This window comes from Crocodylus porosus, unplaced genomic scaffold (genome assembly GCF_001723895.1).
Source record: "Crocodylus porosus isolate Cpor-Errol unplaced genomic scaffold, CroPor_comp1, whole genome shotgun sequence".
Taxonomy (NCBI): domain Eukaryota; kingdom Metazoa; phylum Chordata; order Crocodylia; family Crocodylidae; genus Crocodylus; species Crocodylus porosus.
Window position 1 is genome coordinate 69,896,040 of NW_017728943.1, and position 14,360 is coordinate 69,910,399.

Sequence of the window (14,360 nt, forward strand, 5' to 3'; positions counted from 1 at the left end):
AGCTGACTTCCTGCCCTTTGGGCAGGGGGCTGGACTCGATGATCTCCCGAGGTCCCTTCCAGCCCTAATGTCTATGAAATCTATGAAACCTTACCACCTGACATCTGCCCCATATCAGCTCCACTTCATCAGCAAGGGATATATGGAGATCAAGCAACTAAATACTGGCTGTTCATGGACTTAATTTCTCTCACCATAGTTCAAATAGGAACATGATGCAGATAGCTTTGACTGCAACCCTCCTTCCTACATAGTCCCATTCCCACGGGCCCCCCCCCGCCCAAATTCCTATGCCCACAACAAGATGCGGGGCACAGGGCTGCAGCCTGGCCAGACCAGCTCTAGGCAGGAACTGCCTCCACAGCCCAACAGACAGGACCCAGCACTGGAGGAAGTGCCGCGCCACCATGGTGAGGTGCCCTTGTCAGCCCAGGAGCAACAGAGGGCACAACTCTGCACTGCCACACTTCACCTTGACAGCATGGCGCTCCCCCCTCTGCCAGATCCCACCCACTGTGCCATTGGGGTGGCTCTTGCCCAGAGCTGGTCTGGCCAGACTGCAGTCCCATGTCACATGACCCACTGTGGGCACAGAAATCTGGTGGGCATATACCCCCCACCCCTGATATTGCCTGGGGCCCCCCCACACACACCCTTCCCTTCCCCACACACTAAGGTATGGGGTCCTGGGAGTGGTGGGGACAGTGGGTCATGAGTGAGGGGCAATGGCATGGGCAGAACACTGGCATAACCAGGGCTGCTTAGTGCCACAAAGCAGCAGTGGGGGTGGGGGCAGGGAAGTGGCAGCTGCAGCTGGATCTACGTCCTAGTGAGTGAGGGGGCAGGAGGAGCTCAAATTTTCCATGATAAAAAAACAAAATCAAATGCCAAGCTATTCAGGTACTAGAATTTATTTTATTATAATGACTGAGGCACAGGAAAGCTTCCAAACTGCTTTAAAATTGTAAATATATCAATAAAATACTGTGTTCAACTGACATCTCAATAGAGATAGCTCTAGCTATCTATATATAGAAGCATTTCATTTTAATCATGGAAATACATGAATTTGGGGGGTTTTAATCAGAGAATTTTGCATTATTAATCGGAGAAAAACAGGATCCCTGCTGATAATTATTGCCTAGAATTGCTCTAGCAATTTATATGCATGAATAGAATATCAACACTGAGCAGAACATTAGGAAGAAATCAGTGCAAATTCCACTGTGTATAGAAAAATTAAGACAGAGGGTATTTAGCCAAAAGTGATAATCTGCATAGCCACAACACTTTCACTTTGATTTTACAATTACGCTTTTCAAGTCAAGTGTGACTTCAGCCAGGGCTATCCAACTTCAGTGTGGCTGGAGTCCACTGGCAGTGCAGGCAGGCAGGCAATCCTTAGGCCATAAGCTGTGCAGGCCACACTCTGCCCCACTCCTCCCCCTGGATCTTCCACCCTATGCAGGCTACACAGGCAGCACACAGCCCCCTTCCCACCACTACATGGGCTAAACTGGTAGCATATGGACCCCTGGCCCATCCCCCACCATGTGACAGTAAGAGAAGCAGCTGCTATGACCCATAGGCCACAAGCCTGCATGCCCCAAGTCAAGGGTAACTTTTTTACATTGGCTATGGTTTTGGGCCACCAGCCTTCAATGTATGATGGACAAACAATAAAGAGTAGGGACATTTACTAGTTTGACTGAATAGGTAGAAGAAAAACCAATTTAATTAAATAAAATGTAATCTCTACATGCAGCTCTATAGCTGCTGCAGTTAATCTTTGCACTATGTTGTAATGAGACCCATACCCTTTCACGGAAGAGGACAGCCAGAAAGCAACCAACTGGCTCCAGGGCCCTGGAGGAATTGTTAGATGTGGGGAGAGCTATAAGAAAACTGGCTGTTTGCCCCACATGCAGAAAGCACGATCAGGGCTGTGACTGACAGGCCTGGTGGGGGAGTGGTGGGTTAGGAGACCCATGTGGGCATGGCCACAGGCTTCATAAGGCCAGGACCACCACTGAGACCTCAGACTGGCTCTGACCTGCCAGGGCAAAGCAGCTCCAGGCCACAGGAGGGCTGAAGGAAGCTCAACAGCACCAACTTCAGGATCAAAATTCAGTTCTTCTTGGTATGTGCTTATTTGTTATCCCTGTGGTGTGACAGACCCAAGCTGGGAATGAATTTTAGTTTGGTAGCAGCTAGCTTACGCCTGTGTTTAAGTGTACACCAGAGAACTGTGTGTGGCTGAAAGGGGAGGTATGGAGGCCACGGAGGTGGCTAAAGGACAGCCCGCTTAGAGCCTATCTGGGTCAGTGACTCCAGAAGGCTGGAAGCAAGATAGAGAACAGCCTTCCCTGGATCACAGTCTCCTACAAACTGGAACTGAGAGATCAGACACTGGAGTCCAAGAGGGTGAGACCAGAGGACAAAGTACAGAGAGAACAACAGTCTGAACAAGGACTTGAGGGTATTTCTTCTAACAGACTTGCTGTCCTCAAGGCCTGCGGTACACGGGTATATACCAAACACACTTCAAGAAGAGAGGCTTGAAGGGAACTCAGCTCAGGGAAAACCTGATCCTGTACAGGAAGTTTGACAAAGCTTTCAGGGTCAAGCTGCACTGCCACCAAGGTGGAAGTGGCTAATAAGCAAAGAGCCTGAGCACAACTTTCAGGCTGTCCACAAACACCAGCATAAACATCTACTCAGTGACAACTAGCTAGCCATTTTGTATTGTTAAACACTCAAAAAAAAAAAGCCAACTAAAATACACTGAATAAAGTTTGATCCTCAGACAATGTTTAGAGTAAACTCCCCATGTCCATGCTGGAGTGCAGTCCTTATCCTTTTCTCAGTAAGTAGAGGACAAAGCCTTTGGACACAAGCTCCTTGAGAAAGACATTCCCATCTTCCACATTCAGTCCTGGGTTAAGTATGCCGTCAACATACGAAGAACAATTCATTCAGTTTTTGGTCATACACAATAATCCACAATTATTACACTAGATAAAAAATGAACTAACTCATTCCCCGTAAGGAAGGTTTGCACTTGACCTTCTTTGCTGGAACATGCCCTGCACAAAGAAAATAGCATAGCCTAGACAACATCCACATACAAGTAAAGCATGACTTTGACACCTTTAGTCTAAACTATCCCAACTCCTTTCTGAAACCCCCCCCCCCTTTTTTTTTTTTTTAAATCGCTCCAACAACTCAACCATCACAACACACCCAGTAGAATCAGAGGTGCTGTTGCATCAGCCTCCAGGATGGCTACAGGCCAAGAGAAAGCTATTCAAAGAAAGGTCCTTTGGGGCACTATTATGGGAAACTCATTGTTCTCAAAAGGCCTCTTACAGTGCACGTGTTCCTGCAACGAAAAAAAAAGGAAACCAAGTATTCTTCAGCATAAACGCTACAATTAAGATTCTCTACCAGCAAGGACCCACCAATGGCTCATTGGTAACATAGCAGCACATTTAATATAACCTACACCCGACTAGACCAGACTATTGCCGGGAGCTAGCTGCTCCACTGTTTACTGTACTCAGCAAGTTACCGAGTTTGCTGACGGTGCACAGGGTTCAAAGTACTTATTCTCTGCTTTCCCAACTGACATGTACATAGAAACTACGCAGATAAGAGAAGATGACCAATAATTGGAAAGGAAAGACACTCCCCACTTCAACTAACAGAAATAACATTAAATGTGGTTTGGGGTTATGTATACCTAAATCTTAATAATGTCATGCAATTATTGGGAAAGAGTTCCCAAGATCTGGTGAATCTACTACACATTTTTAATGCAACTAGCAAAAGCTGCCTGTTAAATTTTATTTACAAACTGCTATCTTCACTTAAAGTTACAGCAGAAGCTACTGAGTGCATAGTAAACGATAATTTATTTGCTAAAACAGGTTTAGGGTGCAATCAGCTTCTTCTGACACCAATGACTTAAATGAAAGCAAGAGGTGGCCAAGGCCATGTGCATTTGATAATTCCATCTTTACTCTTTGTGCCAATAATTCACAACCAGGGAACTATGGAACTCTGTGGGATCCAACAAGATCCTTCGAGGGATTTCACAGCACCCAGGCCACGCGATAGGTGGCATATCCTGGATCCGCCATGCATCAGGGACCCTGTGCCTACCCCAGCATCATGGAAGAAGCAGGGGAAGAAGCTGCACTGAAATGTGCAGCCTTTGTATCAACCCCCCTCCCTACCATGGCTTCGAGCAGTATGCTGTGCCAAGAGCAAGCAGGCTCCTCCCATGCTCCCGGAGCTGGCTCGGAGGCGCTACAGGGAACAGTCTGGCATTTGAGTCACTGGAGAAGCAGCCACGTCAACAAGGGCTCCCTCACCTCCTCAGGTACAGACTGGTGGCGAGGAGGGGCAAACTGTGAGAAGAGCAAGGAATGGAAGGGTCCTGACATTGCTACCATCACCTGGCACTAGCCTCTGCACCAGCAACCACTGTCACCCGCTTCTGCCTCCTGCAAGAACAGATGCCTCTTTCAGACCCACCCCCAAGTGCCCTAACCTACCCTGCTGAGCAGCTCCTGTAACTCCAAGGACCATGCACCACCACTGGCCATGCCCTCAGGTGTCCCTGGTCACCCTGCCACCCAGCGAGATACTTTTAAGGGTGCAACAGGATGCAAGAAGATAAGCACTCTAAGAAATAAATTAGCCTTTAAATGGGGTGCCCCTATATTCTGAGAAGTTATCAAAGGGTGCCTCGACTCTTAAAAAACTAAGAACCACTAGTTTTTGCCATCCTACTCTTGCAAACAAAGAATAAATTCCCACAGCTTTGTTAATTTCACCTCTCAGAGACTAAGTCCAACCTTTCTAAAATGCAGATTTCAACTAAAGTTTCTTTATTAAAAGGGTTTTAGAAGACAGAGGAAATCTGACTATTTAAGCAAAATGCTGAATTAGAAGTCAGGAGATCCAAATTCTCTTCCCAGGTTTTGTTATCAACATGTTGAATGACAATACAGAACATACTTTTCAACAAAAATCCGAGTCCCTTTAAATTAACAACTATTTTTAAGATGTTAATTTTCTGACAAGTAACATGCCCTGATTCCTATTAAAATGAAGAACTCTCTTAGAGAAAAGGTGAATGTTTTTTCCTGCCACTTTCATGTTGTTTAAAGGAGTCTTTTGGGCACCATGAGCCAACTATCTTCCCTTCCTAAGCTAAGCTTAGAAGAAAGGAAGCTTGCCTACTTTTTTCAACTTAGATTCTATTTAGCCACTGTTACTGACATGCAGTGCTTTTCCAGGATTCAAACCTGAGAAACCTGACTAGACCCAGAGCTGTCAAACTTACAGTATAAACCAAAATTTAAAAATGTTTTAGGTAAAAAAGCTGGAAATGTGATTTACCTCAGTCACACCATCTATAAAGTGATATGAAGCATTGAACTTTTTTCCAACTATTTGCAAAGTGCTTTAAGGTCTTCAGATCAAAATATTCTGTGTTGGGACTTAATATTTTCAGATTCCCAGTTAACCCAAATAGGTTTGGATGGAAGACCAGTGAAATATTTTAACAGAGATGGTTTTGGACAGTAAGATGAGGAAAAAAACAGAATAAAATGACAAAGGACTGTATTAAAAACAAGACGGTCTCATCAGATAACAACTCTCAAAAGAAAAGCAGCCTTCCTTTTTTAATATTGCAGCATTGTAGCACAACAAATAACTGACAATGCCAGAAGTTCTCCCTCAAATTTCAGCTTCAAAAAATAGTCAAATTAAGCTTTGTACCACCAGAGCAAACAGACTAAGGGGTTAAATTAAGCGCGAATTACTTGCTTACCAATTAACTTGCAAAAATAAATACCAAGAAAGAATTCTCAGTGTATTTGACAATTCACTGCTGTGCAAAACTGCCTCAGAAGTAAGGATAATTGTAGCCTTCATTCTATAGTTGATTTTAAAACCCCTCAGGCCCCCCTCCCCTTAAATCATGATTCATCAAGTTCTGCTCTAAGGCACTGCAGGATATACACAACACAATGGTCATGGTTCCCTGGACATCTGTGCGCCAACCCCCATAAAACCCTTCTAATGGGAGATGTGGGTGGAAGAAGAGACGTAATTATTTTAGGCAATGACATTTAAGGTTAAGCATTGTGGATGTTGGTTTCATTTTTTTTGGCAAGCAAAAGAATACCAACAGCGATGACTCCCAGGCTGGGAATCAAGAGATGCAAATTCTACTCTCCAACCTTCCACTGATTTCCTGTCTGACCCTGGACAAGTCACTTAGCTTCTGCATCCTAGTTTTTCTCATTGTAAAACTGCTTGAACAAAAAGTGCAAAGTTGGTTAGACACTACCTTTACTGAAGCAAACAGCTACTGAAAGGATTAACGTAGCTGGCTGAAGCTTTCCAAGACTGGTGATGTGAAAGTGTCTTTGTTATTTACTCCATCACAACCATTGTTCACTCTAACCTAATTGCATTTCCCTCACACAACTTTTTCCATATCCTTTTTGTACTCATAAAAAACAGCTAATAAAGTGTGCCAGGTGCAAGTGTTCTATGACGTTATATTTAAAAAAACCCCACATGCTTTATTCTGGTAAAGTTGATATTAAAAGCACCGAGATGAACAAAGAAGCCACTAAGAAGCCTCCCCCTCTCTTTTTAAATAGCTGCCACAATACACTGCAGCCCAGTTGTACCACCTACACACAGGAACCCACAAACTCCTCTATCAAAGGATCTCTTCAGGAAAATCGGTGTTAGTGCACATACCTTGAGTGTTTCTGCAGTGTTCAACAAATGGATACAGAGGTTCCTCAGAAAAAGCTACCTTGCACTGATGAAGAGGGGAGTGGAAGGAATGACAGTTTATTTATATCTAGTCACCATCTAAAGAAAATATTCTTAGTCCTCACATCACTGAGACAGAAACTGGAGATTTCCAAACATATGTGAACATTTGCCTTTGCATCAGACATTACTGTAACACTATTAGTAACTGTGAAACATGTGATTTAAAAATTAGTCACTCCACTGTCATCACCACCAGCACAAAACTATCAATGATTAACAACAAAGCAGCACAAAGGAGCCGGAAATCAGTTTCGACCTTTCAATACTCCCAGCGTCAAGGAATCCTAATTACAGCACGGGTGTTTTTCACCTAAAGCTTGCCTACCCCAGGGGGAGGCCAGCTGGCATAGGACAGCTACCACAGGTTGTGCACACCTGTGCCAGTTCTGGTGCCTCCACTCCCTCAGCTGTGCCCTCTGGGAAAAGAGAGATATTGAAGCAGCCTGAAAACATAAGACATGCAACCCAGCTTCTGGGTGGTGACAGAAGCCTTCTTTTGGTGTTATAAGGGTTCTGCTACAACAGAGCAGCTTCGAGTGTGGATGCACAAACAGTTTTGCTGGCAATATTTAAGTGTGGCATAGGCCTAAAAGTCTGTTCCATTATTGTTAGCCCCCAGCTACAGAGCTAGGATCTGCACGACCATAAAAAAAATTTAGGGCTCTCACATTAAATACAAGGTTTGGAATTTTCTCAGAAGAGTTCAGCACCAAGACCTTAAAGTACCATTTAAGAGTATGACTGCTTCGTGTGGTATCAAGGAACTCCAGGGACATGGAGTACACATGGTCATTTTGGTGGTAATTGAAAGGTCCTGCTTAACTCTCCTTACTCACTTCTTACTCAGGCAAAACTCCTAAGTAAGCTCAAGAAGAATTTGAATGATTAAGAAGCGAGTAAGGAGACTTCAAACAAGACCTGAAAACAGTGGTGCCATCAAAGAGAACTGCTTGATTTTCTTGTTGCATCAGAAATGCAAGCCCCTTACAGTTTACAGAATATTAAGTAACCCTCCTTTTGACACTCAGCTGGGAAGTGACATTCCCAGAACAGAGGAACCCTTGAGCCTTTTCATCCATAGAGCTTAGCCATGAGAAAATGAAGTGACTTTGTAGCATGAAGGGGAGTAATAGTTAAGCCATGGAAGCTGTTCCAACCAAGTCATTTCCTCAGGGTTTCCCACCTCCCTTCCAGAGAGACAAAAACTGACCCAGCCAAACAAGCTCAGCAGGTTCAATGACATGCATAGTTTGGGGGTAGGCGATCCCCAGGGCAAACTGCTAACAAGGACAGCTGCTAAACTACACAGAAGACATTTTAAAGCCATCTTATTATCACCATTGATTTGAAGTGAACACTGAGCACATTATGAGTCTAAGAAGACAGAGTGAGAAATAATGGACATGAACACTTTCCATTCTACCAGCCACTGTTACTGACCACACTCTAAATTAAATTTAGCCTACAGCTCTTCAAACAGGCCTCTTGTTAATAAAACAGAGATCCAATCTGACAATGGCCACAGGGGAAGAGAAGGGTATAGCATGCAGAGCCTCTCACACTCTGCAGTTTTGGTCTCTATTAAATGATCTGTGCAACAGTAGTGCCAAGAAGAAACCAAAGATCTTTGACAGTCTGAATGAACTGCTGATGAATAGGTAGAGCAAGAGGAAAAACTAATTAGCAATCGCCAGGATTCAGAAAGTATGACAAAGTTACAAATAATTCCCAACAAAAACATTCAGAGAAACCAAAATATTGAACAACTAACATTACAAGTTTCCCACAAGATACAGATTTCAGGGACGACATATTTAAAATGTTCTACAGTTTAGTAGGCAATAGTGTTCAATGGACTAAAAATAACATTGTTTTAATGAAACTATTGAAAAATTAATGTGCTATGGGAAGCTCACGTGACATACTGTTTACAGCCGCAGTTCAAAACAGTGAGTCATGACAGCTCACAGGTCTGTAATATGCTGTGCACATGTGACACTCCAGGGGAAAAAAGTCCAGCAAAGCATAATCTCCAAGAAGCATCCAAGTTTAAACAAAATATCCCTTAAACTAAGACTTCAATGTCACATATTAAAATGATAATATAAAATAATGGTTTACACACACAACTGAGCAATTTGCATCAACTAGAAAGCTCAAAACTGTAATACTTACATGGCATCTTTTATATCTGATGCACCTGGCAAACAAACTAGCAGGCAGGTGTACCTACCCTAAAGAGTTTGCAATGGAAGCCCTGCTCATACAGATCAGCTAGAGCCACACAAACTTCCCTCAAAGTAAACCGAGTGTCCCATTAAAGACAACAGTATGTCTGCTAGGATCCAACTGGAGCCTAAATAAGGAACAGGCAGATGGAGAAATGGGGGTTCAGGTTCAACAAACGCTTCATGAGGTTTCATTTGACATTTTATCATCAGCCTTTAAGGAAGTGAATATCTACTAAAGATGCTTATTTTGATGTATTTTAATACTTACATAGTTAAACCAGAGATTTTTCATACCGATGAGGGGAATAGTTTAGTCAAAGAAAACTAAACAAGAGGATGTTACATTTTAATGGAATAAGCAGGAGGTCCTTCAGCATTCAGTTCTTTGGAAGTATTTTTGTTCGTTTGTTGTTGGGTTGTTTGTTTGGTTGGTTGGTTTTTTTGGGGGGGGGTGTCCCAAAGTGTTATCTCAAGTGCTTCACAGTCCTAACTTAAGAATCCCAGTATCTGCTATGCATAAAAATACAGACTGTATTATAAGATACAAAACTTAAGCCACTAGGTAAGCCTTCTGTAGCTGAAACAACAGTACTAGGCTTCATTTTCTTCAAGCAAAATGTTATTAAATATAAACGCTGTCACAAACCTATGCTGATTCAGAAAAATCTTTTTCTGATTATAACCAAATTATTAACATCCAGCAACTTGGTAAATTGTAATTCTGAAAACTCACCCATGCATGGACCCCTACTGATTTCTAGAAAGCTTCAAATGGATCCTTATGTATAGGTCAGTTAGTAGGACTGAGGTCTTAGAGCATTTCTGCCAAAGAAGATTTCAAACTGAACTGATGGCTCCAACTGAGCTAGCACAGAGTATGTTTTGCAATCTGTGAAGCCTCCCACCATTTCAGTAAAACTCTTTATCCAGTACATATAATGATGCAAATTATTTCCTAACATCTACATATCCTAATGGTAAAAAATGTAAAATAGGCAAAAGAGACTGATTAGGCTGCAGAAAAGTGTGTTATTTTAAAAAATGTGCCAGCTCTTTATCACAGCACAACAGTTCAAGTCACACTCCCACAAGCGATCAGCAGATGGAAGGTGAGACAACTTTACCATGGCTCATTTAATTTGCTAATTTTAACCCTGTCGTAATCTCTGCATTACCAGTGTACTAGGACACAAAAAGAACTTCATATTACACTCTTCTGCAGAATTTTAATACCTTAATACCATGTCATGCCATACAGTCATGGCAACAATTTTATTTTTACCTGTCACCAGTGTAAGAAAAAGACTCTCTTTAGAGGCAGCATGGCACTTTTTGGTTCAATTCCTTTTTCCCTGCACTTGGTTAGACACCAGTTAGATTATTCAAACTGGCCCACAAACATCTCATCATTTAAGCACAATTCTTGCATGTACAACACATACAAAAAGCTGTGTTAGGTTAGCGCATGCTAATAACTGAGGAAGCAATATAGCGAAGAAAACTGTAGGAAGGAGTGCAAAAGATTTCTAAGACTTTAAAAATAAATAATAGCAACCATTTCAAGACTATTAGACTTCAGGGCACATTTACAAGAGAAGGTTTTCAAAGGGGTAAAAGGCTGCTTAGGGGCCCTACTCCCAATGACAACCCTGTCCTTAGTGACTTTGAAATTCCCCTCCTATATCACTTAAAGTAATTACTGAAAACAGGAGCCTGTGGAGCAACAAATGTGCTAGAGCTCAGTATTCTGAAAGGTTAAAAAACAATGGGTTTGTAACCCAATATTTAGCCACTTATTTGAATGTACACAAATCTGTTACTAAATAGACTAAGCACTATTTTTGGGGGGGGGGGAAAGTAACCATACACTGATCCCTTTATTGTAGAGGTTAAAATCAGAACAGCCAACCAGAGTCATCACTCAACTGTGACAGTATGTGCACTAGAACTTTTCCCAGCAAAAAAATGAACTGTTAGGAAAAAAAAGTAGTTTGGTATTCAGATAAAAGAGGAGCAGAGTACTTTGGGACAATCTGCAGAGAGATAAGATTGGATGACAAAAAGGTGATCTTTTGTATGGCTTTCCCTGTCTGGCAGAATATTTACTTAGTTTAATTATGATAATCTATGAATTAACACCCTGGAACTAAATCCATTGAAGGCGGCAGTATATAGACTAAATCATGGATATATACCTTCAACTTTGGTAAGCAGGGCACTTATTTTGTCAGATCCTGGCCACTCTTCCTCAGATTTCCATGTACCACCAACACCACAGTTCTTCCAAAAGGTATTATCTGTCTTTATTATCTGTCTTTAGAGTAACAGCCAAGGCTCCCCATTAGTCTCACCAATAAAGAGAGATCACTCACATCCCCTTTCCTTTGTTCTACTAGATTATTGCCGCCTCATTGGGAAAGTGATTGGTGGGAGCCCTACACTGATAAGAAAAGGAGATGCTCATTTCCCTGAAACAAGCAAACTTTTGCAATCTGAGATATTTAAGTCTCATCACTTTATAAATAAGAACAAGAATTATAGTTTCTGGCTCCCCATTGCCAATGGCAGAGGCTCACCAAAGTTAACTGGAAAAGTTACTGAAATTGAAAATAACCTTTGCCAGAAGAACAGCTCATTGCCCTAACCCTACAAACACTTATCCACAAGAGTAATATAATGCAAACAAGAGATCTCATTGAGCTTAACCAGACTATTCTCAAGTGTAAAGTTATTCTGCCTTAAGGGCCCAGCTCAATCAACTTTTATAAAGCATGACCACAGACATGTAAGGGCAGGGGCAGGACACAAGCAGTGTAACATGAAAACATTTAGCCCATCTCAATTCAAACTTTACAATAAGCACAAGAATTCCCAACATACCTAATATTTGCCAAATTTAAGAAACAGCCATGGTCATTCTAGGGCGCTCTGTTGTCAGTAGTGCCAGCTATGTAGAGACAATCTTATGTCTCATTTGGCCCAAGAGCCAAGTGAGATCAAACAAACCTCTGAAAGGTTTTCTTGGGTGCAGCGCTGAAATTCTTCAGCACTGGACAACTTCATGGGTGCTGTCCTTAAGATGTGTCATCAGTGACAAAATAATGTCTTTAAAAACAGTAAGAAGCAAGGATTTCTTAGGGCGAGGTCTTTTACTGTACCAACTATGTATCTGGAACAAAGCTAATCTAAGGGCCTTGTTATATGGTAATTCTGGGCAGCATCTGGAGTTCTTAACCTCTGGATTGCCCAGACATTAACACCCAAAATGAGTTTGAAGCACACTTTATGTGGCTTAAAATTATGCCACTCGCATAATCTCTGAACTTGTGCTATCCAGCTCTAGCCACTTCAGGCTACACCTTAGTGTCAACACTCCCCAACTACGCTGCTGGCCTGGATCAGGTCCACTGCCCACCCCTGTCCTCCCTTGCACCCCAGATCCCTGCTCACTGTCCCCCTCCCCCATCCCAGGATACTTGCAGCTGCCCACGCTGTCTGACCCTTTCAGTCCTCCAGGCCCCTGCTGGCCTGAACTGTGACTGCTCCAAACTTGCATTAACACTGATCAACATTTGTGCAGCTCACAGCATAAGGTGCACCAAGGCCCTTTTTCCCAAACACACAGTTGCTCCAATAAAGATGAACCAACTACACAGCTGGATTACAGTTAAGACTAACTTTATCCCAGCTACACAGTTGCTCCAATAAAAGATCTCACCCTACAAAATCCTTGCCTCTTGCATGATTCCTGGACTATTCTGGCTACAGCCCTGATGCTGCTTTAAACAGCCTAACCCTCACTGAAGCGAAGCTGTTTATGTTTGAATACACGCACGGCAGAAAACAAACCAAGAGTATCACCCCCCCACACACACACACATACTCTTCTAGTGTGGGTAGGAGCTTTCAAAACTACAAGCTCCCCTCATAAATTCCTACTGGAGGAAGAAATAGGAATACCCTGAAACAGCCCCAAACCCCTGCATCAGGTGTCAACAGCCTAGCCCCAGGCTTCCCCGAGCAACTACACAAAGAAAGGGGGGGGGCACTGTAGAAACTGGGTCTGCATGGGGCCAAACGATTCTCAAGTGGAGAACTGGTGGGTGTGATTCACTAGCCACCCCCAGAGACAGTCTGGAGAGGGCCAATCCTGTCTCAGGCAGGGGGCTGGACTGGGTGACCGATGGAGGTCCCATCCCATGTTAGGGAGCGTAGGGGTGGGCAGTGGACCTGACTTGGCTTCATTTCTGTGACGGGAGCAGGCAAGTTTTTTTAGGTCAATCTGATATCATTTATTGGATCAACTAAAATAGTCTTATTAAACTATTTTGGGGCTATTTCAAGGTATTCCTATTTCTTCCTCTTATTAATTTGAGCTGGTCTAATAAAAGATATTGGATTGACCCAAAAAACCTTGTCTGCCCGTGTCCTTAGACCAACACAGCTACAACCCACACCCCTGACGACAGAAGCAAGACGCTGGCTATCTCCCTGCCCCTGCTTTAGCTGGGGCAGGTTGGGGTGCTAGTTCTGTGCTGCATAGGGACTGACGGCTGGTCTCAGGTGGAGTTTAGATCAGCGCTTCCAGGGGCGCAGGTTGCAGCCACGGTGGTCTAAGGACACAGGCAGGCACGGTTCTTTGGATGGATGCAGTATCTTTTCTTAGACCAGCTCAAACAGTTGGAAAAACTCTTCTGTGCAAGCTTCCGGGTATTTTCCAACTAGTTGAGTTGGTCTACTAAAAGATACCAGATCTGAGTAAAAGACATCAGATTTACCCAAAGAACCTCACCCGCTTCCCAAACTTTTCCTTCGCACAGCCCCATTTGTGGCCCCAAGCCGCAGCCCCCAGCCCCATCGGCGGATGCTGCCCCCCCAGTTTGGGAAGCGCAGGTCTCGAGGAGGGCTGCACGGGCTGGAGGAGGCGAGCTCCGGCCGCGCCGCCTCACGACTGCAGGGGAGAGGCGGGACCGGGCTCCGCGGAGTTGGCAGCCCGGCTCGGAGAGCGCTGCTCCTGCGCTGCCGCCGGCCGAGGTCGCCCCTGCCAGCCCGGCTGCCGGCCGAGCCCCGCGGCCCTGCGCTGCCCCTTCCTTCCCCCCGGCGGGCGGGGCGGGGAGTCTCCCGCCTGCCCGCGCGCACTCACCGGCATCATCCTGGGCCCGAAGCGCATGGGGGCGGCGGTGCCGGGCGGGTCGAGGCGCTGCGGGGACCTGTTGCGAGGCGCAGCTCGGGCCGCGTCGCCGCCGCTGCCGCTTTGTC

General features: G+C 44.1%; 1 protein-coding gene across 2 annotated transcripts in view; it reads right to left on the bottom strand.

The window, feature by feature from the left end:
• Positions 1-14,354, bottom strand: part of TP53BP2 (tumor protein p53 binding protein 2) — a 65,171-nt gene extending 50,817 nt beyond the window's left edge. For both annotated transcript variants that reach the window (XM_019549531.1, XM_019549530.1), the window contains exon 1: positions 14,245-14,354. In XM_019549531.1, the coding sequence (XP_019405076.1) occupies positions 14,245-14,271 (27 nt within the window). In that variant the 5' untranslated portion in view covers positions 14,272-14,354. The remainder of the gene's footprint in view (positions 1-14,244) is intronic.
• Positions 14,355-14,360: the final 6 nt, after the last annotated feature.